The sequence below is a fragment of the Calidris pugnax genome, unplaced genomic scaffold, assembly GCF_001431845.1.
Source record: "Calidris pugnax isolate Ruff unplaced genomic scaffold, ASM143184v1 scaffold58, whole genome shotgun sequence".
Taxonomy (NCBI): domain Eukaryota; kingdom Metazoa; phylum Chordata; class Aves; order Charadriiformes; family Scolopacidae; genus Calidris; species Calidris pugnax.
The window spans coordinates 3,397,997-3,425,544 of NW_015090868.1; the positions used below are offsets into that span (position 1 = coordinate 3,397,997).

Sequence of the window (27,548 nt, forward strand, 5' to 3'; positions counted from 1 at the left end):
CTGCAGACACCAAGGTCAGTGAGGAGGGGGAGGAGGTGCTGCAGATGCTGAAGCAGAGATTCCCCTGCAGCCTGTGGAGAAGACCATGGTGAGGCATGCTGATCCGCTACAGCCCATGGAGGTCGATGGTGGAGCAGATACCCACCTGCAGCCCATGGATGACTCCACACCAAAGTAGGTGGATGCCCAGAGGAGGCTGTGATCTCATGGAAAGCCTGCACTGGAGCAGGCTCCTGGTAGGACCTGTCACCCCATGGAGAGAGGAGCCCATGCTGGAGCAAGCTTGCTGGCAGGACTTGTGAGCCCACAGGGGTCCCATGCTGGAGCAGTCTGTTCCTGAAGGACTGCATCCCATGGAAGGGGCGCATGCTGGAGCAGTTCGTGAAGAACTGCAGCCCATGGGAAGGACTCACGTTTGAGAAGTTCATGGAGGACTGACTCCTGGGGGAGGGGAACCCCATGCTGGAGCAGTCTGTTCCTGAAGGACTGCATCCCATGGAAGGGGCGCATGCTGGAGCAGTTCGTGAAGAACTGCAGCCCATGGGAAGGACTCACATTTGAGAAGTTTATGGAGGACTGACTCCTGTGGGAGGGGAACCCCATGCTGGAGCAGGGGAAGAGTGTGATGAGAAGTTCATGGAGGACTGACTCCAGTGGGAGGGGAACCCTATGCTGGAGCAGGGGAAGAGTGTGAGCAGTCCACCCCCCCTGAGGAGGAAGCAGCAGCAGAGACAATATGTGATGAACTGACCACAGCCTGCGTTACTCGTTCCCCTGCCCTGTTCAGGAGAAGGAGGAGGAAGCAGCAGCAGAGACTATATGTGATGAACTGACCACAGCCTGCATTACTCGTTCCCCTGCCCTGTTCAGGAGAAGGTAGAGAAAAACAGAAGTGAAGTTGAGCCTGGAGAGAAGGGAGAGGTGGGGGGAAGGTGTTCTGAGATTTGGTTTTTATTTCTCATTATGCTACTCTGATTCGATTGGTAATAAATTTAATTAATTTTCCCCCAGTTGAGTCTGTTAAAAGCCTTCTGTTTAAAAAAAAAAAAAAAGCTATCTGAAAATTCACCTTTCAGCCGGTTTAGCTCTCTAATGTTTATGATTTTGATATTGTAATGTCTTTCTTAGTGGCATGTAATAAGTGTCAAATTTAGTTAATATAATTTTGGGAAAAAAAAGTGCTGTAAATGCTTATGATTAGGTTTGTCAATCTGCAAAAGCACTTTTAAATCTATAATTGAAAGGATTTATGAAGTTTTATTCCATATGTTATGAAATTTCATGAAAGCAGCAGAAATTGAATGTGCAATAAAAGTCCATCAGATATACAGGGCTGCACGTGGTCAAACAAAACCAGCTTCCCCTTATATCTTTTGAATCACTATCTGTGTTGTTTTTTTTTTTTTTTAACAGTAACATATTTGAAAAGCAAAGCCTGAAGGTCTGGGGTTTGGGTTGGTTTTTTTCACCTTAAAATTTTGGACGTTTTTATTAATGACTCTTCTGTTGTGCCATGTTAAAAATTACCTTTTTAGGAATTGTAGGAACAAGAATATATCCGGATGTATTTCTGGTTTATGAGTGAATGTGTAACATTACATACTCTAATAACAGTTGCTTCGAAATACTGAAAATAGCTGTTCAAAGAATAAGTGGTTTTTGTCATTGCTTCTGTATACCACTTGGGTTGTGAAGAAAAGTGTATGTGAACTAATAAAATGAAGGAAAGTCTGAACTTCTCTAAAACCAGTTTCCAAGATGCCGAGGACCTGCTGGTAGTGTAGATTCCTTTAGTATATAACATTCATGAAAAAAGGTAAGAGAGAATAAGAGCTCAGTACAAGGGTTACAGCCCTTTTTGCAAAGGCCTTGTTTTGGTAACAGTTTTTGAAAGCGACTTTCATTTGCCTTTGCTGCTTTTGGTTGGATTTGGAATCACTGTAAGCAAATAATAGAGGATGCATCTGATCCTGAGCTTTTTTTCTCCATCCCACTTCAAGCTCTTTACTGTGTACATTCAGCAAGCCAATGCAATGTTATAATTACATGCTTTTCCCCACCTGCCTTCTGAGATCATCTTGTGTATGGATAAGTTTAATTAAATCAAATAGATTGTCGTATTTTGTTCTTCTTAAGGAGAGAACTACATGAAATAGCAAGGTAAGATGAGTCAAATTTTGAGGTATCTGAAGAGAACTGTACTGTTTAGAAACTTTTCTTTTTTTTTTCCCCTAAAACCTCAGTATCGTCCCCCTGGATTTGTTTAGGGTAGAGGAGAAGGCCACATTTGTAATCATTATGGTATCTGGAGAGAAATGTGGAAAGGAATCAAGGCTTTGAGTTCATTATTTGGTTCTCATCTCCTCTTTTCTCTCACCCTCTGATTTGTATGATCTCTTCTAAAATCAGAGACCGTGTGCACATTAGTGCTGGTATTTATGCAAATATATCCTGTCAGTCAGGACCCAGACAGGCTCAGTTTACAGCATTCAAGAAAGAGCAGATCATGTTATGTCATTCTGTCTCCTGGTTTCCGTCAGCGGATGTCAGCCACTATTTGAGTTCCTCCCCATTGCTGAGTTGGCACTGAATGTTGCATTGGTTCTTCAGTTATTTGTTTCTGCCTCATATCAGCTTTTCTTCAAAGTCTGTACCCCTTTCAAGTGAAGAGAGAAATTTAAGGATTCTTTTTTTTTGGCTTGTTTCTGGGCTTTTAAGGAGTCAACTTTCCCCAAAATCCAAACATCTGTTTGCTTCTGAATTGATCAAATCATTGTCTTGAGAAGCTAGCTTGTGGCTTACCCTGCAGAAAGAAATATTCAGAATTTGCTTTCTAGTTGCTATCTGGTGTGATTCAGGTTTTCTCTATGAAAATTCCTGGTAATACTGGTCTGATTGTTAGTATGTACTTGTGTCATGTGCTCTCCCAGTGTCCCCAGTCACTGCAAAATAAGAACAAAGATAAAATACTTCAAGTATGGCTCTTACTGTTTCCAACTGTAAGATATTAAAGGACTTTTCACTTCACAGATACTTGACATAGATTGTTAATCTGAAAGATAAAATATTTTATTAATTCTGTTGGACCTGACTTTTCTAATCATGACAAAGTGAAGAAGTTCTCAGAGATTCAGCACAATTCTGTTTCTCTGTGACCTCTTCTCTTTGAGACTTATTAGGTTCCTTGGTTTTGGCTTGAAGGTCTTCGTTGTGAGTCACAGGTCCTGAGTTTTTATTTCTTGCCTGAAAATTCGAAATTGGTTGTGTGAATTAGCTCTATAAACTCTTTTTTTCTTTGGTACACTTGGAGAAGAAAAATAACTGGGACAAGATAGTGTGAAATGCTATCAAAACAAACGTGATCACAGTTAGATACTTTTTTCCCCTCTCCAGTCCTCATTGCAATTCCCTGATATGCACAAGACTAGTAATGGATTCTGATCTCATCATGATCACTCTCAGCACTAATCTATAAAAGGGATGATTCTCATTCATTAAGCTCTAATCATTGCCTCTCATGTTATCCATTTATTGACAGGAGCCCTCATGGAAGTGATTTCTGTCCTGTTGCTGTGGTGTGTTGAGTGAAAATGGTTCAGATGATATCTCTTTCCAGAACAGCAAACTGTGCACCATATTGTGATAATGAGAATAAATCTTTTTTCTTTTTTCTTCCTTCCTGAGCAATTGTGAAAAACTATCTTGTGCTTTGAATATTTTATAACATCAGAGCAGCTAGGAACTTGATATAAGATGGGTAAGAATGACTTAACTCATTCAGACTGAGTTCACCTATTTCTAAAATGTATTTATTTTTTCCTTCCTCAAACAGCATCTGCAAAAGGTTTGCCTAGGGAGGGGAAGTCTTACCTCCTCACAAGCCCGTAATCTCCCACCCTTCAGCTGTTTTCAGCTCTGGTTTTCTTGAATCTAATGTTTTCTACTACTGGATCTCTCTCTGAGAAATGCTTGGTCATGATTAATTCAGCAATTCAAGATCTTGCACCTCTCTTTCTACACTTTAGGGAGTGAGGCTGTTAAGGAATCTAGATCTGCTGCAAGCTGAGAGTATTTTACCAGATGTAAATAATTCTGTTTTGTGCCTTCTGTTGCAGGAATGTGCTCTCAATCCCAAGAATGGTAAAACTATGCACAAAATAATTTGTTTAGTTTTTATGTTCATTTGGCATTGGCATAGATTTGGCATAGATTGCCAACACACACACAAAAAGCATTTCAAATCCTACAAGCTTGGCTGAGGAGCTCAGGCAAGTCTTATGGCTCACACCTCATAATTTTACTACTCTTCATCTTTGCCAAGTATTTTGGTGTCAAAGAAAGGGAGTGCTTTTCTTTTCTCCTGCCATCTAGGGTAGGATTGTCTATTAGACACCCCTCTGAATTTACTGCGTACAGTTACTGTTCAAAACACCTAACAGCTGCCTTGCTCCATAGCTCATTTTTCCTTTTACAGGAACCTTTTCTGGCAGGAAGTAGGTTTTTTTTCTTTCTCTCTCTTAGCCTTGAGTACTGAATGAAGTGTAACTGCCAAATCAGTCTAGAGTCAAACTTATGTTTTACCATGCACAAGTTGGATTGCAGTGATGACTTTACCACCTCTGTTGAGAGAGTTTGTTCACATCTTTAGAATACTTGCTTTCACATCATAATCAGTGTTACATGGAAGTATATTCTTCACAGAAAATACATTATTCACAGAGGTTCAGCATTGTTAAGAGTAAGGTTCTCCTTCTTCACTACACACTGCACCACACTGCCTCTACTTAAGATGCAAAAGACCTAATTCTCTTGCTGAAGGGCATATTTCTTTCAGGATAATTTGGTTGATACTTGGACCTTTTATGTTCTTAGACTGTGAACAAAGTCTTTCAGCTTTCTGGGACTGAAAGTAAATAAGTAAGATTGAGTTGTTAGCAAATATGTGATCATTAGAGCTGTTAATTTATTCTTTTTTTGCAACTTTTTCCCATGAAACATGAGGTGTGAGCATGTAATCTGTAATCTAGTAGTTTGCATAGTGAAAGGACAAGCAGTGAGGGCTACAAGATGCAGCAAGAAGGAAATTTCCACTGGATATTGAAGGAACAGACCAATATGCATAATGAAGAGGATTCCCAGAGAGGCTGCAGAATCTCCATCCTTGGAACCTTTCAGAACTCTACTGGACGAGGCCCTCAGCAACCCAATGTAACTCCTGAAGTTGGCTATGACTTAGCCATGATTTGAGAAGGAGGTTGAACAGGATGACCTCTGGAGACCCCTTCATACTACATTTTCAACCATGATTATATAATAAGTAGGATAATCTTGGTTCTTAAGGAAAGATTGAGCTACTTAAACTCATTTTCAATAATGGGTACTTTATGCAAAGAGAGAGATTTTTGTTTTAGAAGTATTAAAGATAAGATAGGTCTTATTTTTCAACATTGCAACTAGATGACAAATTAATTCATCTCACAACTTAAATGAAAGTCATTACTTACTACAAAAAGTTTTAATGAGAATAACTGAATAAAAAATTTATGCTTTTGAAAAGCATGATATATTCAGATATGTTAAATACTGATATATTGACTTTTTTTGAAGAAAGAGTAATGGCCTCCCTGCAGCCTGCTTGCAATGCTGTTCCTACTGCAGGACAGGGCACTGCTTTGCTGCAAGGGCTTGTTGCTAGCTCAGTGTTCAATTTGTTGTTCACCAGGACCCCCAGATCCTTTTCTTTCCAGCTGGTGCTCTCATATGCTGTGCTGGTTGGTGCATGGGATTTTCCTCAGCAGATGTAGAAACATGCATTTCCCGTTGTTGAACTTGAGATTTCAGTCAGCCCATTTCTCCATCCTGTCAATGTTCTTCTGATGGGCAGCACAATCATCTGGTTTATCAGCTGCTCCTCTGAAGTTCACATAAGTTCAAGTTTCTGTACCAAGTATGAGATTTAAAAAGAAATTATTTTGACTACTTAGATAATACAGATTTTTGGACTATGTATAAAAAGTTAACACTTTAAAGACCATAATACCAAACTCACTAAATTTATGTGCTTATTTTTCTTGATTCTAAATTTCCTATGTCTGCTTGCATGGCTCTTAGGCATCTTTTTAAAGACTTTTGTAAGATTGTCCTGGATTACTGTGGCTATGGTGGAAAAATAGTCAGAGATAATAAGAATATAAGGAGATAGGATATAATATTTGGTAATACGTAGTCCTGTGAACTGTGTGTCTAGAACACTGCAGTTTGTATCCATCAGAACATTAGTACTCCAAGAGTTTATTTAAGTCTAATTAGCAGATGTGCTCTAAAGATAAAAATCCTAATGACTTCATTCCCTGAACAGATTAGCTGCAATATACTGCTTAATTTTTACATGGACTTTTCATTTGCTTGTAAACTGAGAAGAGACATTTTCATTTCACATTTTTATAACTCTGTACAGAGTACTTTTTAGATGCAGTGTCACAGTTATTCATTAGAAATTCTGCACTGAACATATACTGCGTTGGATCTGTGTATGTGCAGTGTACATGGGATTCTTGGTAGTAGTACTGAAATGCCCAAAATGCAAATAAATGTGAAAAAAAAACACCCACTTTTGGAGAAATGTCACTGTTTTGTGGGTTTTGTCCGAAAGCTCTTCAGTGTATTACTGCATACTGCAATAGGTTACCATGAATGAACTGTAGCAGAAAGTGCCTGACAGGGGGGATTTAAAAATATAGGGAAAAAAAATTAAGCCTAATATGGCCAATTGGTAAAGAGATGTCACTTGCTCTGAAGCTTTATTTAAATAAAAAAACCAAACCAAACCCAAACCACTTCCTTGAACAAGCAGCAAAATGGTCTTTGTTTTGCCTCTATTGCATGCCAAAATTTCTGGCTTTTAAAGAAGTTATATTTCATTTTAGTGTTTAGGATGGCCTGTGTGAGCACGTGAGATATTACTTTAAATGGTAGTCCTTAAAACATGGACTAAACTTGTGATGGAGATGAACCCAGTATAAAACCTGACTGCTTCTGAAGTACTTTAGCAGTTTTTCTTGAGAAATTGATCGTATACCAGTAGATTATATTAACAACAACAAAATACGGTTCTATGTTTGAAATGGGAGAATCTTGTCTTGGTTACCAAATCATAATTTAACTCTGAACCTGCCTTAGAAACAAAAATAAAGTTCCATTATTTTTAAGAAATAGCTCTCTATATTGTATTTTTATTAAAGATGAAAACTTGCAGTAGAAAAAAAAGCAACATATCTTATACCTTCAGTAGAAAGTTGCAGACTATCTGAGGCATAGAACACAAAGTATCATCCCATGTGTAAGGTCTCCACCATGACAATGGATCAAATGAAACATGAAGAGCAGTGCAAACAAGAAGGTACAACCCAAAGCTCATGGTTCTCGTGGTTAAAATTGTAGAAACCGTAAGTATCAAGAACATACGATTTCTTGAAAAGCATTGTAGTTGAAGTTACATTGCATCTTGATAGAAGGGCTAATGCTGTGGTGAGTGGTAGGCTCCCCAAGACATTAGATCTTGAAGTAGCTAAGAATAAGAACTGCTAATTTCACATGATTGTTTTGAATGAGTCGATTCTAGAAGTCTTTTTTTCAGGATAATATGTTGGTCATCTTCCATCAGTCATTTGGAGAGAGACAAGTAGGTTTATACGTGACATGGGTTATTTCCTGTGATTAAAAACTAATGGGGCACGAGTTCTGTACGTTGAACTCATCCACCAGATTGCTCTGTGTGACTGGGAGATGTGAAGGTCACTTTTGCAACATGTTCCTGGAACACTGTGATCATGGAGCGGGGGGATTTCATGGCAGCCGTAAATACCAATTCTAAGCTGTGGTGGCGAGGGTGAGTGTGGTTTCTGAATAAGCAATGGAGAAAATAATTAGCTCATGATATTATTGCATATACACATAGTACTGGCATGGATGACACACTTCATAGGCTATTATAGCCGGTTCTGATACCAGTGTCGAATAATATGTTTGACAAATAATGAAGTATTTAGGAAAGAATTACAAAAATGTTTGTAATCTCCCCGGAAGGGAAAAGCTTGAATTCAGTCCCTGGCTAAAACCAAACATTAAGGATGTCCTTGACCACAATCTCAAACTGCTTATATGAAGAAAGGTCTGTTAAGAAAGTGGTCTCTCATCTCTCAGAAAATTTTATATTTGGTTTGACAGGTGAAAGCTGAAGCTTTGGCAAAGCAAGATTAAAGATTAGGTGCAATTTTTGTATTGTAAGATACTTCATTAGCTTCTGGTTAATTTACTCGGGGATTTAATTTATTTTGTGGGGTTTGTTGTTTAGATTTAGTGATTGTAATGCTTCTTTTCAGCTTAAGCTATGAAAACTACCTGTAACCAACAGGTTTTGTATGCTGTGTCATCCTTCTGTCTGCCACGTACTTGTATCAACAGAGCATAACTGCATTGTGGTGACAAACTAGATATACTGCTGTACTGTTAATCATTGGGTTTGGGCTATTTGGAAGTTGTTTGAATACAGTTTGTTAGAATATTAGCTGAACGTTTTTATCAGAGTGCTCAGCACTAGAATTAAGTGCTGGCATTCTAAATGCCAATTGTAGATCTCGGTGTCAGACCATATGAATAATGCAAGTCATGCTTTCATAGCTGGTGAATTTTCCACAACCTGAGGAAATCAACTTTGTCTAATCAATCAATTCATTTATAGGGTTTTCATCACAAGCCTCAGAGTTGGAATTAAAATACTATTTTTTTTTAAAGTTAATGTAATTTCTCTGAACTCAGTGCAGTTTTACACTTCTTTAGAACATTTCAGCATTTTTTTTGTCCTCTCTTCTCCTTCCTCCTCCTCTGTCCCCTGGAAGACTTGAATATGCTAGTGTTATGTGAAAGGAATGCTTGCTGTTTGGACTAGATTACTTGCATGTATGCAACCATCAGTATTCATTTCAGTGACCTGTCATATCTCTCTTACCATCTCTGCTTGTCAAAAGAGGTCTATTGTATTACCTGGAATGAATATATTGGGTTAAGTAGTTTTAGAAAGTGTGCTTATACTATCATTATATATGGGATCTCATATCTGTGTGATGGTAGCACCACTTGAATGTCATTGGTAATTTCCTCTATGATCTTAGTCTACTTTATATGCTGGTGTTTGAGCAAGAATATGTAAACAAGGCTGTCCACTTGCTGAGTGTGGGTAGATTTCACGCTTAATTTCACACCATGATTAGAACAGCATTATTTTAATCAATTACCTGAGGAAGTGATCAGCTGTGGTTCAGGCTGTGGGGATGATACCAAGTTCTGGAGACTATATCCAGACAGTATTTAGTGGGAAGGTCCCTGTCATGAGAGCTAACAGATGGAATTATTACAAGAAAGATATTGGCAGGTAAACTGAAATCAGTTGTTTCCATACCATTAATCTGGGGAGAAATGCTTTAGGGTTTGCAGAAATGTAATAAATATGCATAAGGTGATATTTTGTGTTCCACATCCTTTACATTTATACTGGCTTATTAAAGATTTAATTAAGTTTTCTAAAAAGGGAGAGGATGCAGTCTTGCAAAAAAATGTAGATGACAGTGTGGGTTCACAATAATTAGGGCTTCAGGGATAAAATAAAGGGTCTCTACAGTTAATGAATATTAAAGCAATGGCTGCTTTGAAAACTTACAGAAATGACAGCATTTTACTTACCACATCTGTCTTCTTTTTGTATTCTAGCTCTGGTCCTTCAATTTTTGTGACAGATGACTTACCATTTACTTTTGCAAATATGGATAGTAAATAAAAGTTACAGAAGTTATTTTACTTATTTTGTGCATAAGGAAATTATCTTTTTTTTACCAACTTCCTACTCTTCATTATCCACCAGTGTCTGTCTTTGGTGTCCATTCACTTAAATCTTAACAACAAGTATCTCTGGATGAAATTTATTAATATTTTCCTATTGAAACAGCACCTCAAAGCATTGTGAAGACTCCTGTTCTTTTAAATCTCTCTTTAAGTCTGTTTTGCTGTCAAGGTTTCAGAACCTTCACAGTGGTTAGACAATAAATGTGGTGAAGCAACTTTGGACTATGTTAATCCATGGTTGTCATTGGTCTCTTGTATTCTGGGTGCAGACATACCTAAATAAGAAAATGAGATCAGATTTATCTTCCCTGATTTATAGATTCCAAACTCCTGAGAACAAGAACTGTTTCTGTTATGTGCTTCTCCAGTACCTTACACAATCAAATTCTGCCCCTTGGCTAGGACTTCTTAGTGCTCTGATTATATAAATACCAACAATAATAATAATTCCTTGCACAAAATTGAGAGCATAAAGGAAACCAACAATATTATGCTTGTACCCTGGACAACATAATCTGCTGTGTAAATTCATTATCATTTTAATATTGGAGAAGAAGAAATACATTGTTCTGCAGTTTAAAAGGTGTGTGTTCGATGGTGAGTTCAATACAGCTGCCATGGATTCTTTCACAGGCTTTTGTTTAAGGCCTTGAATGTAACTTTTTGCTTCTTTAAGCTTTATAGCACATATTAGAGAATACTATCCAACTGTATGCTGTGGGTATGGTAGAAGCTTGTATCCTTTATGCTTATACCCTCTCAACCATTTTCCAGGTCTTCTTTCCTTCCTCTATTGTTGTTGATCCTGTGTTATTTTTGGAATATCTTCTGGAGATCTTCCAGATCTCCTCTTCCTAGAAGAAGAATTTCCATGGCTTTCTGGATCTTTCTTCTCCATTCTCTGAGCTCCACTTGCAGTTCTGGTGGCCCAATCTATTGGCAGTTAAGGCAGAGGTCCTTTCCTCTCTTTCTTCTCATTCATTTCCATGGGAAAAGAGGGTACTTTCACGTCAATAAGTGGTGGAAGGGTACAAAAGGGGGAAAAGAGAAAAAGGACTGTTAATGGTAGTACAGACTGTGAGGAAAGATCAGCAGGTAATGGAGTTTGCTCTGAGTGGTTTCTGCAGTTGATTCAGGAACTGATTTCTTTCCAGTGCAACTTTCCTTTGAAATCAACAGCCTCAGTGAAAGCACTGGTTTGCCTTTGATACGTAGCTTTTTGCAATGATGTTTTTAAAATATATCCCTTCTTGAAATTTTTTGTGTTCCTTGAAATTTGCAGTTTTAATTGTCTGAATGATGCTTTATTTGCATCTTGTTACTTCTTCCTGCCAGTCTGTTTAAATGCCATTTAGAAGTAGCAGGAGGATAAATTTTCCTCTTGTGTTAACAGTTCTCACTTAAAAAATATACAGTTATGTGCCTCGAACAGAGTGTTTGTTTTTGTATAAATATGAAGTTTTATTTTAATGTTACAGATTCTGGTAACTTATCCTAGAGATAGACCTGTCCATATGCAAAGGCACTTAGTCACGCTACACACTACTGCTCCCCACCCTCTTTTACAAAAAGCTGGTAAAAAGCCATCTGGCCCCCAAGCCCTGCCTGTTCTATTTTGTGGGGTTTAAAATACTTGCATTTTTGTAGTCTTATTTGTCTGTTGAACCATATGTGTGCATAGTTTTTGGCAAAGCTGTATTTTTTCAGAAAAATATTAGGTGTTTCTTCTCACCTCATACTACAAAACATTAAATTATTGGGTATTTGGCCAAGACCAATGAGCCAAACCAACCATGTTGTCAGGCAATCAGATGATTTCAGTCAAGTCAGAATGCTGTTTGGATTGTATGTATAAAGAAGCCCATTTGTATGGTTGATTAATATTCATCCATTTTCAGTCCTGCGTGTGTATATATAGTGCAGAATATTTAACTACATTATTTTTAATTTTTATATTTATTGTGCTCTATATGCATTTCATAATTTTATACATTTATAAATGTTTTCCTTATTAGAATTATATTATTTTGCAGAGTAAATTAAATTCAGCTGAACTACATTCTTGGAGTGGGAGATAAGTACTTATGTACCAGGAAAGTAAATTAGAAAGTAATGCCTCATGTACTTATTTTTAAATGTGATTCAGACCTAAAAGTTTACAGCAAATCATGTGGTGTTCTTGTAAAAGGATAGGTTTCTGTCAAATGGAGATAAAGTGTATTCTCAGTCTTTGTGTCTGTAGGGATTAGGACAGTAATTGCATCTAATTTCTGGTGATGCTTTCTCCTCCCTGTGGTCACTGATGTATTATTTCGCTGAAAATGTGTGGGGAGGAGTTGAAGTGTCTGCAGTGAATTTACTAACTCTGAATGTAATTCCTGTTACATTCCATCTCTAGTCTTTTCAGAATGAGAGTTTCTTCCATAATTGTTTTCTTCTAAATACACAGGGGGAAAAATAAATTGTGTAAATTGAGAATTTTATTTAGAAATGTGCAAATACATAATGCTAATATTGATCTTCCCATACCCCTCCCAAAAAGGGGAAAGGAAATTTTGTCACCATGAATAGTACAGTTCTGTAGAAAAGATTATTTTTTTTAGTGGCCAGTTCACGAAATATGAAACCCTGATTCCCTTGAACAACATGGAGTATTGATTGTGCCAGACTAAAATTGGAATGAGCTTGTAAGCGGTATCTACTTTCTCTCTAGCACCTTTTTAAGACTGTAAGAACTTTCAATGATGAAAATCTCCCTAATTGACTCTATTTGAAGTGGTGCAAGCAATGGGAATGTTCCTGATTGGCATTTTTCCTTGTAATGAGGTGATTTATTGTTTGTGCTTGCATGTTGAATGGATATTCACCAATTCTGTTGCTAAACATATTGATGAGCTTTGCATTTATTTATCAGATCTTATAATTGGTTTTAGGCCTCTGTAATCTTCCCCTCAATAACAATTATTGTTAATCTATCAAAAGGATCACCCTCTTGCTCTCCTCCTGTTCCCTGAAGTAAAGTAGCCTTATCAAAGATTTTTTTTTTCCTCACTTGATCTTTGACTAGTTACTTACCTTGTCTCTCAGGTCCTCTTTGTACTTGAGTTTGTAATGTTCAATTGACAAATGAATAGATCAGAACTGTTCTGTGCTTTTTGATCAGTTGCTGCTTCGATTTCCCTGGATTTTCCTTCCAATTGCAAGGTATGAATCTCCTAGCTTAGAACGTTATGCTATTATAAAAAATAATAATACCAAAGTAGCCTATCTTTAAACAAAAATGATTTGTTTTCACTTTTTGTATGGACCAATTGGGTGGCTAACTTTGCTAGTTCATTATCATGGCAAATGTTGGAGCGTTTGTGGGGAAACTTGGGAAGTAGCTGTCTTAGGGTTGCATGTGATAAAGTGTAGTACTGAGGACCTTCTCACTTATAAAGGCAAATTTTTTGTAGAGAAACTTTCTGCAGAATCCTCAGGCTATAAAATAAGGTTTCTGAGGTGCATTTCTTCCCATCGCACTGATTTTTAAAACCAGGTTGAACGGGACCTGAAATGTGGTGCTGGAAGGTGGCACGGTTAACTGGTGTGCTAATATTGACCTTAAAGAATGCAGATTTAAAATGCAGAATGTTTAAAAGTGAGATAATAAGTTGAATTAGCTGTAGTGTATCTTTTCAGCTAGCTGCTAACCAAGACAAGAAGCTGCATAAATTTTATTCACATACAAATGGATGTGTTCTTTAAAGATAATGCAGCCTTTGACTTCAGTAATTTTTCAGTCTTTATCCTTTGTGGAGTTATTTTAAATAGAAAGATAGTGTTTTCTGCCTCAGGATGTCCCTGAGACACAAATGATGAGGGCTGGGAGAATATATGCTAGGATATATGATATGTTTGCTCAGTTCCCACAATGTTTTGTAGGAGTCCACTATTGGATGTGGAGTAGGCTGACTTTTGGCCTGAGCTGGTACAGCCTCTGTTATGTCCTTACAGTAATGGACTTGGGATCTACAGAGGACTTCAGAATGTATCTTAGTGCATTTAGGTAATCTGGTACAGTGATGTCTCTTTTGCAGCTGAAAAAAAAAAAAAAACAAAAAACCAGGGAAAGTGCTTTGCAGAATTATATTTCTAATTGCTTTGAAAGCAAATCTCTAGGATAGGTTTGTGGAATGTCAACTTTTATGGTCATGCTTATTTTCTCCTTTTATATTTTTCACTATTCTATGTCAACAAACTCCATAAAATCAACCACAAAAAACAAATTGCCAAATATTTTCTTTTTTCCCTTCTCTATCTTTGAACACCCTACACTTCAAAACCACAAGTATTCTTTCTGTTTTGCTTAACTCAAAAGGCAGAATAGTCAGTGATCCGTACCTGGGTATGTTACAGAATTGAAGCTTAATATTTCTTGACTTTTTTAGGTCTTGAAATTGGCATTTTCCTCTTTAGCAAAAGAATAATCTGGTATTTTGTGGTGAAAAACCTGTGGTTATTTTTAACCCTGCTAACTCCAGACTTAGTAGATGTAAGATAGATCTTTTTTTGTGTACTAAGAATAGCAAGGCTATTTTACATAGCGGTTATGTCTTTTCTACCATGTTTGCACATTGGAAGCTTAATCTTAAGAGTACTTGGGTTTATGGGTAAAACATGAAGAATATGTGGAATTTTAAGTAAGAAATGCAACTCATGTCTGTGGCAGGTAGTTAGAAGATGTTTCAGTGTCTTTGGTAATAACAACAACTTTTTTTTCCACTCTAAAGATTGATAACTGCTTTGTCTGCAACTTTTTGATTATAATCTTTGAATGTTTTAATTTGTGATTTGTGCATAGACTAGTTTGTGCATAGTTAGATATTTCAGAAAGTACCTAATTGGCTTTGTTACAAGATAGAAAGTGTTTATTTCTTATCACCGCCATGTCTTTCCTCTGCCATTAGTCTTTTAATTTGCTTTACTGTTCAGTTGCTGTGAAGAGGCAGATGAGAAATTGAATTCTGTTTTTTAGTTTCCCAGCCTGCTAATCAGCAAGGTAACTTTTCTTATTAATAGTAAAGGTGCCAATAAAGAATAGGTCCTTGAGAATCTTCTCAGTAATAGCAAAAAGGACAAATTCAAGACAACTGCCTGTGAGGGGGTTTTGGGTGATTTGTTGTTGTTGTTTGTTTGGGTTTTTTTAAGTTTTGGGAGATGAATTAGCCAGAGCGTGCTCATACCTAGAGTATATTTCAACTAAATGCCTTATATGGCCTCTAGATCAACTTAACTGGTCTTTCTATGCTTGTCTGGAGCAACTTTATTCATGAGAACTCTGCAGATTTGTTGATTTAGTTAAAGGTCACTTAGCTTCCTCTGAAATTCTTCTGTGTTATATGCTCTCATTTTAACTGTCTGTTACGTAATAAAAAAGTAAGGTAAAGTACTCTTATATTCCTTGATGGAACAATTGAAAAAAAAATTCTTTCATTATTCTTAAGGGGATTCTGTCAAAATTATCTCTGTTTGTTTGATTGAAATCTCATTGTTTTCCTGTTCAAGCAGTTATATTTCTGATTACCAAACACTTATGAAGTGTCCTTAAAACAATTTAATTTTTGCCTTTTTATTCCTCTTCATTCCAGTGTGTTTTCACTCATCTATGGAACAAAAGCATCTCTGATTCATACGGTATTTTCTATGCATTTTAAATCTTAAATGGTTGTTGAATTAATTTTTTTAGCATTCTTTCTTTTAACAGGACATGTTCCTGCCCCTTCCGAGTCTTCTTTTAGAATCTACTTCACTGTTAAGTCTTCATGCTCTTTCCATAACTAGCAGTTCATAAACTTCTTTTTAAAATTTGTTTCTGTTGTAGCAGTTTAGTAATTTTTTCCCCTGTACTTCTAGTGATTGAAAACACAGCACCTATATTTTAACCTGGTGTTGGAAATAACTTAGGGAAGTGAAGAGGAAGAATGTTCTTTTTTACCATTACCCATAGTTCAGTTGCCTGGCTTGATTGCTGGGTAATTCTTCACTGGTAGCACAGTACTTCAGGGCTTTGAGGGATTCGTCTCTATGTGGTGATTCCACAATGAAGTGAGCTCAGCTATCAATTGCTTTGTAAAATGTCTCTCTGGAATCCCTGTTTACAGGGAGCAAAAAGATCTGGATGCCATTTCAGTTATTTAAATTTTCACAGAGAAAATCCAGTAATACCTTGAACCTTTGTTGCACCTTTGGCTTTTTGTCCCCTTTCAAACTGTAATTTGTTACCAGCATTCCACCAAAGGCAAAGCAACCTCAGACTTCTGAAGTGGTTTGACTCTGGGTGGGGTTACCATTGTCATTGCTATATCAGCTTTCAGTGTTAAATCTTGTAATTCCACAAATATGCAGAGGAATGTGTAGGCAAGGCAGGAGGAAGAGGAGTGTCAGTACGCTGATTCAGCAGCACTGTCTACATATCACTAGGAAAGTCTTTCCATAAATGTAGATTTCTCAATGAACTTATTCATGAAACAGGGAACAAATAGTCTTAGAATTCACTATGAACAGAAGGACAATTGTGTTGGTTTCTGTGCTTGTTTGCTAGATGCTATTTTCTCTGTAGAGTGGAACTTGCTTTACGCTCATGAAGAACAAAAACATGAAAATGTTTTGAGGAAGGGCTGAGAGAGCTGGTACTGTTTATCCTAGAGAAGAGAAGGCTCAGAAGGGATCTTACCAATGTATATAAATACCTGAAGGGTAAAGTGTAAAGAAGATGGAGCCAGGCTCTTTTCACTGGTGCCAATGGGCACAAACTGAAACACAAGGTTCCATCTGAGCATCAGGAAATACTTTTTTACTGTGAAGATTACTGAGCACTGACAAAGGTTGCCCGAAGAAGTTCTGGAGTCTCCCTCCTTGGAAATACTCAAAAGCTGTCTGGATGTGGTCCTGGGCCAGCTAGAGGAGGTGGTCCTGCTTTAGCAGGGTGGTTGAGCTAGGTGACCTTCAGAGCTCCCTTCCAACCTCAGCCATTCTGTGAAATTGCTGTAGAGTTGTACCCTGCTTTAGCAGGCTGATTGAGCTAGATGACTTTCAGAGCTCCTTCCAACCTCAGCCATTCTGTGAAATTGCTGTAGAGTTGTAAACTGAGCCTCCAACCAGACTAGATAAGAAATGCAGACTGTTTTCTTTATGTTCAGACTTGAAGTCAGTATTCTGATTGCCTGTATTGTATCCCAAAGAATTGGCAAATTCAACTTAACTTTGACTTTTTCCTTTTTTCCCAGTCTTTCTGTTATGGATACAGAAAGTATTACACAACAAATTATTCTGAAGAGGTTTTGGGTTTGTTTGTTCTTTTTTTCTTCTTATGAAGGATCATACTATGTAACTTATTTGCATTTCTCCCTGGGCAGCATCTCCTCATTCTATAAAATGTACATGAGCTACATGCTCAGGTTTGTACAAAACTATTTAGTATATGAGCAACCTGATCCTGGATTACTGGGTTCTTACGGCTCACTCTGTAATGCTATTTTTTTTAATAGATCTCTTATTTTAAAGGGATTCAGATGAACAAATTAATTTGCAGTAAGGTTGACAGGGAACAGTTGGTTAGGTAGCACTGTTTGGAGAAATGTTCAACTTCACAAATAGTCCTTGAGAGCAGTCAGTCAGGAATATAATTAAAGAAAGAGAGACCTCACTTTCATGTTTTCAAAGGCGCTTTGGACTTTAGCCTTAGAAAACAACAGAAAAATGACATTTGAGGGAAAAAAGGATAAATTACTTGTATTTTTCTTAGTATTGAGCCTTTGCTTTTATAGAGAAATGCCATTGCTTCAAATGATCTAGATAGTTTAAATAAGGCTGCCTTCTGATTTCAGCAGACACTAAAGAAATGAAGGGAAAAGAATGGGATCAAAAGTAACTTTATTTTTAAAAATAAGCACAATGTTAATAATGCATTCGAGAAGTCAATATTCTTTGTAGCAAGGCAGAGGTACACAAAGTATATAAAAGTTCTTGAGTGGCTTTCAGTAGTTAATTCATAATTTTCCACTGTAAATTCAGCCTGGCTGCTGAGTGCTATGAGGTGATTATTGCAGCAAGATGAATTTAATAAAAAAAAAATCCTGGGGGATGTGTGGAAGAATTTTAAACTCAGAATGGCAATATAAGTAGCAATTAGTTTAAAAGGCTGTTTTAGCTAAGTATAGTCTTACCTAAAACTGAGAAATATTTGGAAATCACAGGCTGAATGAGTATATTAACATGATAATTTGTAGCTGTGAGGTTTGTTCCTGAATTTAGAGAGCTTATATTTGTGAAATAATAATTGTGCATATAACTAACTTTAAGTATCTGCTTAAAAATCGTAAACTTAGCACTCTAAAAGTCATGGTCGTATCCAGTTCACAGGAATCTGAAGGCTATGAATACTGAAAACATATACAGTCATTTAGAATTAGGAGATTGATCATCTTATTTTTAAATTGAAATATCTGTACGGAATAATATTAGCTTTTAACTTTTTTTGCATCTTTTTAATATTTGGCAAAGGATTTTTCCCATCTTTTAATCAAGAACTTTTGCAATATTTTTGCTAGGTCACCCTGAAGTGTTTTCCACTGAGAATAAATGGAACTTTTTTTGCCTTTCTGTATAACAAGTACTCTTGGAATCATCTTGGTTGTCCTATATTATGCTCTCCCGGGACTAATATCCTTTCAGTTTAAAGGTGACCTAAGCAAAATGTACTTTGAGGTTTAACCGATGCTTTTGTTGTAGTATCTTTTCTCTTTCTCTAATTCATAATTCATCCTTTTGATATTTTTCATTATGTTTTTAATTACTTCCATGCTTGTAAAAAAAAAAAAGGTACAATAAAAGAGTAAGGGAAAAGCCTATAGTTGTATAAGGCATCTTACCTAGACTTATTTCTCTAAACTCTTAAATGATTTAACTTGTGTTTATTTAATCCAGTACAATAAGGTTCTCTTTCTTCAAGTAAACTGTGCTCTTATTGACAGTACTAGAGTTCTACTTTGTTGACTTTACATACTTTATTTGAATTAGGTAAATTTTATGGATACTTACATTCATAAAAAAAAATAATGTGGCAAATTGTGAAAATTATGAAAAGTATTAATTGCAAAAAAGGATAAACTTCTTATACTTCGAAAGACATTTTCAATTTTGGACTATGCTCCATAGAAATTAAGGATATTTTTTAAATCGACTGGACAAAATACATCCATGTAAACCATTATGGAGGCTACTTTCTATCTTGCATTTTCTTTAGTGGAAAAAATACTAATGTTAGTGCTTTCTTGTATAATGATCAGAAAATGACAGCTCTGTGTAATAGGAAATCAACCAGATTTTTCTTAAATTGCTACTAGAGTATCTTATGGGCTAAAATAAAAAAACCTCAGTACTTTTAGTTCTCTGTTCATTTTTCTACTCAGCCATAACGGGACATTTTTAGGCTTAATACGACCAAATGTAGGCTATTTTGCATAAAGATGAAAATCAGTGTCTGATTCCAAGAAGCAAATCTTCAGTCACGGCTAAATGACTTCAAGTCAATGGAGCATATTATCAAGTCAGTCATACTATGCCAGCTTACATGGCTTCTCAGTTACATTCAGGCACTGGCTTTTTGTAAATAAATAAATTATCTGAATGGGAAAAAAGTGTCCTAACAGATTTCTGTATATATTAGTGGTGAGTAATATTTGCATTAACTCATGTTCTTCTCTATCTTTTTTTATTTTATTTTTTTAAATTAAAAAAACAGCCTTTGAAATATCATTGAGAGCTGCAGAGGAGAGGAGTTCAGGAAGGAAACATTTGCAGTACTGATACAGCCATTCTCAGTAGAAGAATTAGTTTATGACCTTATGACTTATATAACAGATTGTACTGTCCTCTTATGTCTCCAGATTTTCATGTAAATGTTGCTAATTTCTGCTGCAGAAATCTATGTTGTTCACTGGAATATCCAGATGCTTAGCCCTGGAGGTCTCCATTGGATCTAGGGTTTCTTGTGTTGCGAATCAAGAAATTACATTTAACAAAGTTTGTAACTTTGACATGGCTGTGGTTTCTACTCCTGATTATAGACAAATTCAAAATAGGGAGTAAATATTTAGGATGAAACTACTGGTGCTGCATGCTTTACTTTGAAGAGGAATAAACTTTGATAAAAGTGAAATATATTTTAATTTTTTGCTAGGTTTCAGAATAACCTAGAAAGTGTTGGAGAGAAGAGTGAAAATCTAAACAAAGCAAAGAAATAACTCTTCTTTAGCACCTTCAAGTCCATGAGCTGTGTGAGGTCTTGTTTAGAAGGCTTGTGCAGGAAAGTAATTATCTATCTCCCTTTTTAGTGTGTAGGGAATCATATAAGTACATATAGTTACCCGAGTATATGCAAATATTGTTTGTCAAAATTTACAAATGATAAAACTATATTTGATGTGTTCCAGGATACTAATGTATTGGTAGTGTGAATTACATTTATATGCAGGCATCAGGTGAACAAAGGACACCAGAAAAAAGAATTTAAATAGGCTGTAACAACACTTCAAATATTAATTCCACTGTCTTTCTGCCCATAATGTAGAGTCAGTAATTGCATATCTGTGGATGTTTATTCGGCACATTTTTAGAGGAGTTAACTATTCTTACAACATACTGCTGAAATGCAATTACTAATACAGTTAGTTTCTCTATACCATTATTCTTGATCTAAGTAAAAAGGACTATTAAAACAAGTTGGAATTTAAACTACATACATCAGATTGAGAGAATTATGAGCTACTTTAATGCCTTATCAGTGCAACCTTATTTTTTTCACAAGTATTGTCCTGAAATAATTACCTACACAGCTAACATTTCTTGTGGTTTTGATGCACCTGAAGGAACAAAGCAGAGTCTTTGTCAAGGGTGGTCATTCAGTCTACGTTAGTTGTTTTTTTGTAAGATATGCTTGAAGGAAATATGGAAGTCAAGCCACCTTATTTTTTTTTTTTTCAACATCATAACTTAAGAAATAGCCAACAAAATCTGTAGTTAATTTATCTCCCATAGCAAATATAGTTTCAAATCATTAATTAGAAATTCCTTGCTATATATCTTTCACTACAGAAACTGAAATTTGAGCTACTGGACTGAATTTGAATTTTTCATCAGGAAAGGGGAATGGCTGAAGGCAAAGTAAATAAAAGGAGGTCTAAAGAAGAAACTTAATTCAGAATGCATTTTCAGTAATGTAAACGCATCAGAAATATGTTTATATGATAGAGACAGTCTGATAAAACCTTTGTGAGAACCAGGGGTAAAACTTTCCTTTGCCAGACTCCAGCTATTTGGCAATGGTGTATGTTTCCCAGATCAACAAATCTGAATCAGCAAGTATTTGAATCTTAACTATTTTTTATTGTTTTAAAATTAAGAGGTTTGTCTTGAAAATGTTAGTGGGATCCATTGAACAGACAGAACAAGCAGTGTTTAGGAAAATCTGGATGGGTTTTTGTTTTGGATTTTTTTTGTTGTTGGTTGGTTGTTCGGTGTTTTTTTTTTTTTCTCCCAGGGAGAGAAGGTTTTATTTGGGCCAAAAGAAATTTAGAAAATCTGGCCAAGGAAGATTAAGAGTCAAGTGAGGCAAAACGTGTGTATACAGGGGGGTTGTTGTTTATGCTTTGTCTTGTAGGCACTGTGTCTTGGGAGAGTGAATAAATAAAGCTGTGTTTTGAGTAGCTAATCTGCTAGTCGCAGAGTACGAAAGGGAAGGCTTGTAGATGCCAAGCTCTATTGGGTTAAGAAGCAGAGAGGAGATACGGGGGATCACTGGGAAGCAATCCCTGCTGGGGAATTGCTTCAGGTGCAGATGCCAGAAGCCAAGCCTGCCAGCATCTTCTCTTTCAGAGCTTGTCATACTTTGCCTACGGTTTTGACAGGTGGCATAGTTGTGTCATCACATTGCTGGAAACGGAGATCTATAATAGATGAACTTTAACTTTATTCTTTTGCTTTGTTCTTGATTAAATGACATGGACAACTGCAAAAGGAAAAATCTTTTGCTAACTGTAGGGACAAAAGCAGAACTATTTAGAATTGCAGTCCCAAGGTGCTTATTTCAGTGGGAACTGCTCATCTGCCTAATGGCATTGAGGCCAAAATACCAATGACTGTGCCCCTACTCCAGCAACAAGAATACTTTTCATGGGTGATCTCTTTATGGAGAAATCCCTGTCCTAAATATAGAACTGCTCTCCTTGTTGCATCAGAAAATTCCTGGATTCTGGATTTTCTCAGTTAAGTTTTTAAGGGTTATTTAGTTTTGAAACAATGCTGTTGTGCCATTATTTTCACTTGTTACAAAACAGTGTAGGAACAACATGTAAATGTTTGGTTTACATTTTAGCATTCATGTTGTTTCCATGCATAGATCATACATGTTCTTTTATTCTGCTTGGGGCATCAGCTAATGAAAATAAGTAAATGATACATGGCTGCTTCTTTGCCCATTTTTATCAGTAGACTGTGATCTCTTTTCCCATTTGTAGTTACTTGCACCAAACTGCAATTTTCTTTGTAAAGGAAGAATTTCCCTTTCCAGATTTATGCTTGTGGGTTGGGCTTCTGGGGTATTTTTTACATTGTTTCAACTAAAACAATCCCCTCCAGTTGCCAGCATAAAGCTAGTAAATGCTTGGAGGAATTCTGTAAATAAATGGGTTTAAACAAATGTAGGGTCCTTACCTGTATAGACTCTGGAAAGGAGCAGAAAAATAGTGGTTTACAGCAAAAAGGAGATCATGTCTCTCATTTTCTGGATATGACTAACAATTTGTCATGTCTCTCAGTCATCACAAGATGTGTTTTGTCTAGTGAGTCTGATTTAGCCAACCTCTCCTATTTCCAGATTTTCTCTGGCAGAAAACTTTCTCCAGGGGGTGGAAAGAGGCGAGTTAATAATTTTTTTTGTAAATGTCCCCTAATGGGGATTCACATTGGTGACAGTTTTATATATGGTTTGCGTAGTTAGATGGTAAATGGTAAAACAAAAATACTGGAGGACATGTTCAGTTTCAGTACCTTAATGGAAAGAATAATTTGGGGTAGATCGTTGTCTTTTGTAACAATGCTTTCCTGGGTATTAATAGATGATTATTTTTATTATTGTTCCATTAAGGTAATAGGGAACATTCTGCCTTTTGTTTCTAAATGTTTTCTGTCAATTTTTCTTCACTTTTCAACACTGTTCTTTTACACAGGAGAAAATTTTTGGCTGGAGACAGAGCTCATACTCACACCTTTATTCAGCAATCTGTTTTTTATACACTTTGATCTTAAAAAAATTTAATTTTCTTATAAAAATATCGAAGTGGCATTCTGAATTATGAAGTCTGTAGGACCAGTCTGCTAGCTTGAACACTTGTTTAAAATATACAATTTTTTCCTCCTTTTAACAAACTGGTCAATTTTTTGAGTGTAGTGTCTGAAGAGTGGGTGCCTTTTTGATCCAAAGCTGAAGTAGACAGTTGAAATGTTGAAATGTGCCATATTTCCTGAACACAGGAAACTCAACTTGAAAGCACAGCTAAAATGGAAACTCGCTTAACACTAGATTTATTTTCTGGATTTCATTAAATGAGATGAGGAAAAGGTTGATAACTTACTGAGCAGCATATATTGTGCAAATGTTTTATATATGAAAAAACAATATCAGACCTTCATCTGTCTGTAAAGTGTTACAAATCAGAAAGCCATAAAATCTAGGAGATTCCACAGACCTCATTGTGAATTCTAGAGCTGTTGGTCCCAACTTCTCTTCTATCAATTACTCTGCAAAAGGAGACTTTCTGGAATAAAGTGGACTAAAAAGTGGCAGGATATTTAAGTGCAGTCAGTTACCCAAGAGAAATCTGCCCTGTAGCAGAATGTTTCATGAGTTACACTATTATCTGCAATCTATTCAGTGATAACTTTGTTTGAAAAAAGTTGATTTCTTCAGAATCCAGTAAAGTGAGTAATGAAATTGTACCTGGTGACTCTACGTTCCTGAAGCATTAGCTCGATTACCTGGTGTAGCAAACATATTAGGTTAGTGTAGTTACTAGCTTTTTATTTGGTGCATTTACAAAAAAGAAAACAGAAGATACACGTGGTTGAGAACATTATGGTGAACTTCACAGTGTTGTGCAAGAGCTGTGTGAAGGTGACATTGTACATGGCTGAATCTGAAGGAATCGAAGCAATTTTGCCTTAATATCCTTAATGATAACTTCATGTATTTCTTTTTCTTTTCTCTGAATAAGGCCTGTTCTGAAAAGTCTTGGTTTTCTGTACCAAGTAGGATATTACACATCCTTCCTGTGTTAATTTAAAAGTTGTGTCTTTTTATTAGCTCTCTTTGGTTTATCGTTTTGCTTCAGTTATTAAAGCTTTTGGAAGTACGAGTGCACATCCTCTTTAGTGCCTTATGTTTAATTGCACGTTGCCAACTGGAGTGCCTCATGCAAAACTAGGGAATCTTTTGAAATGAACAGAAAGATTTAATCCAGGCACTGCTAATCCAAGGAAATCTTACAAATGACTAGGCTTCATTTTTATGTGATCTGCTTTATGATTCTTTTTAAAGAGAAGAGCTTACATAATATCTTTTTGAAGCAAAACTACCAAAACCATAATATGTCTTTTAGCAGGAGAAAAAATTGTAGTATCAATTGATTCATTGGTGTTCTCATGATAGAGTTGTAATCTCTCCTTCACATTTTTGATTACAAATCTCAGCTGAATTCTTAGAATAGGGATGAAAACCTGAAAGATATTTTTTTTTTAAAGGCTTTATAGAGTCAAATAAATGTAGCTATCTCAGAACTGTTCATGATTTACACTGATCAAAGCTTCTTTTCGACCCAAAACTTCCAGTGACCAGCTGTGGCTTATAAGGAACTCCAAGGTGCTAATTTTTAAGATGGAAGATCTGACAGGCAAAATGTAATTTTCTTTTTTCCCTTGCAGCTCACTCCTTCCTTTACAGATCTGTCTTTACTCTTATTTATAGCCTTACTGATTTGTCAGAATGTTACTAGATGAGCTAATTTTTCTATTTCATTCTGTATTTTTAAAAAGTCCTAGAAAAGCCACCTTGTCTCCTTGCTCAGTTGTTCCTGTGCAGTGTTTGAGTTTTATCCTTACCTGTCATCGTGTTCTCTTTTCTCAGAGCGTCCCCATTTCAGTCTGTTTTGTTAAGCTAGTTTATTCTTCCTTTCTACAGCAGACCCTCATGAGTTTGTATACCCTTTCACTACCTCATGCATATTTCATCAGAGGTCTCACACCTTCCAGCTTTCTGAACTTAGTTTCTCTTATTTGGTGAAGAGAAGGCTTCGGGGAGGCCTTATTGCGGCTTTTCAGTACTTAAAGGGGGCCTACAGGAAAAATGGGGACAAACTTTTTAGCAGGGCCTGTTGTGATAGGACAAGGAGTAATGATTTTAAACTAAAAGAGGGAGGATTCAGACTAGATAGAGGGAAGACATTTTTTGCACAGGAACAAGCTGCCCAGAGAGGTGGTAGGTCCCCCATCCCTACAAGCAATCAATGTCAGGTTGGATGTGTCTCTGAGCAACCCAATCTAGTTGCAGAAAGTCCCTGCTCATTGCAGAGAGGTTGGACTAGATGATCTTTAAAGGTCCATTCCACCCCATGCTATTCTATGATTCTGTGATTGGTGCTGATTCCCCTTCTGTCTCTGTTTCTGTCTGTCCCCTTCTCTGTCCTTCCAGCCTTCTGTCAGCACTCAGGTTCTGTGCAAATCGTAATATTCCAGTTTTCTCCACTCTTTTTTTAGCTCTTATTTGATATAGGCAGCTTCCACAGTGTCCTTGAGCAGGGAACAGAAGACTTAAAACAAGATGGATTGTTGCATTGATCCTGAGAAGCTGTAGTTGTAGTAATACACCTAGAGCATGGTCAGTGCAACCTTACTGAAACTGGGTAACTTAGGAGACTAAAATGTCTCTGCTGAGCATGTGTGGCATTAGGCTTACTTGATTAAAAAAAAAATAAATCTAAATAGCTTTTCATAGGAATAGTTAGATGAATATATTTAACTTGAGGGCTGTCTTCTAATAGGTCTTGTAGCCTGCTTTTAAATCATTCACGTGATGGAATGCTTTCATGCAAAAGAAAAGCCACACACAAACAGATTTTCTTTTTCTTATACATTTACAGTTCAACCAAAATATTTTGGGGATCTCAGTCTTGAAAACAACTAAAAAGATTAATCTCATAAGGGAATGTGCCTAGATGGATTTATAGGAAAATACACTCCTGTCTGTAGCAAAATATAAAGCTTATATTAATTTAAATTCAATATGATACATATTCCTAAGGAAATTCTGAATGTAATAACTATTTCACTCTCTTCATAGCTACATTTTTCTTCCATCTTAATATCTGAGTGACTGACAATATCCTGCTGTGATTTTTACTATATATAATAAATAGAACATAATGCTGCATTTTCCAAAGCTTCCAATTTTTAATGAAAGTTAAATGATTGCTGTACTGCTATCTTGTATTTAGACAGCCAGCCATACTCTGGCTTTGCCTTCAGTAGCAACCTGTTTGATTTCATTTTATGAATCCTGTCTTTTTAATACCCCAATGAGTTATTTTTTTAAATACTTTAAATCTACTTGTCTACATAGAAGACTAAATTGTGCTATAAGCTATAGAGAAGTGCCCCCCCAACCTCCTTCTTAAGTCCAGGGGAGCTCTGAGGATGCAAAGGCAGAATATAGGTATGAAATGCTTGAAGTTTAAGCTTAAACATTCCTCATCCTTGTCCTCAATTACAGAATCTCTTGGCTGAGAAGGTGGAACAGCTGATGGAGTGGAGCTCAAGGCGCTCAGTTATCCGTATGAACGGAGACAAATTCCGAAGATTTGTGAAGGCTCCACCTCGTAACTACTCTGTGATAGTGATGTTCACTGCACTCCAGCCTCAGCGGCAGTGCTCTGTTTGCAGGTAATTTATACCTTCGTGATCTTTTTCATCTTCCTTTCCACAGTTTTCAAGTGAACGTTTTAATCAATGTGCAATACACTGAGTAGGATTGGTTTTTGCATGAGATAGATGCTTACTATTTAACAGACTCAGGTGTTTCTTACAGCATCTTTTCAACTGCTTTTTAACTTAAATGTCAAATTCCAGAAATCTTCTTAATTTGGGGTTTTATTAAATTATAGTTGAATAAAATGTACACAATTGTGGAAAACTTTGTCTTTAAGAAATCTGCTTTATTATCACTCGACCATTATCTTTCCAAAGACGTTTTGTGACAGAAATGATTCATTACCATTTAATAATATGACACTTAGCACTGATTTCTTCAGTTAAGGGATGTCCAGTGCTCTGATGCAGATGTGAGTTACCCTGTGATTTCAGAACTTTGGACTGTTCTTACACGCAAGCACCTTATTCCACCAGGAAAATGCCTATGGTGGAATTGTTTGGCACTGACTTTGGGATGTTCTGGTGCCTCCTTTTAGAAGACATATTAAAGTGGCACTAATGTTCTTCTAAGTTCAAGATCTTTCTCTGCAAGTTCCTAGCTCTGTAAGTTAATCCAAAAAATGACTAATGAC

At 36.5% G+C, this 27,548-nt stretch overlaps 1 protein-coding gene across 1 annotated transcript in view; it reads left to right on the forward strand.

Annotated features, from left to right (window-relative positions):
• Positions 1–27,548, forward strand: part of TUSC3 (tumor suppressor candidate 3) — a 123,415-nt gene that overhangs the window by 14,495 nt on the left and 81,372 nt on the right. Inside the window, exon 2 of the mRNA XM_014945492.1 lies at positions 26,759–26,928. Coding sequence (XP_014800978.1) covers positions 26,759–26,928 — 170 coding nt within the window. The remainder of the gene's footprint in view (positions 1–26,758; positions 26,929–27,548) is intronic.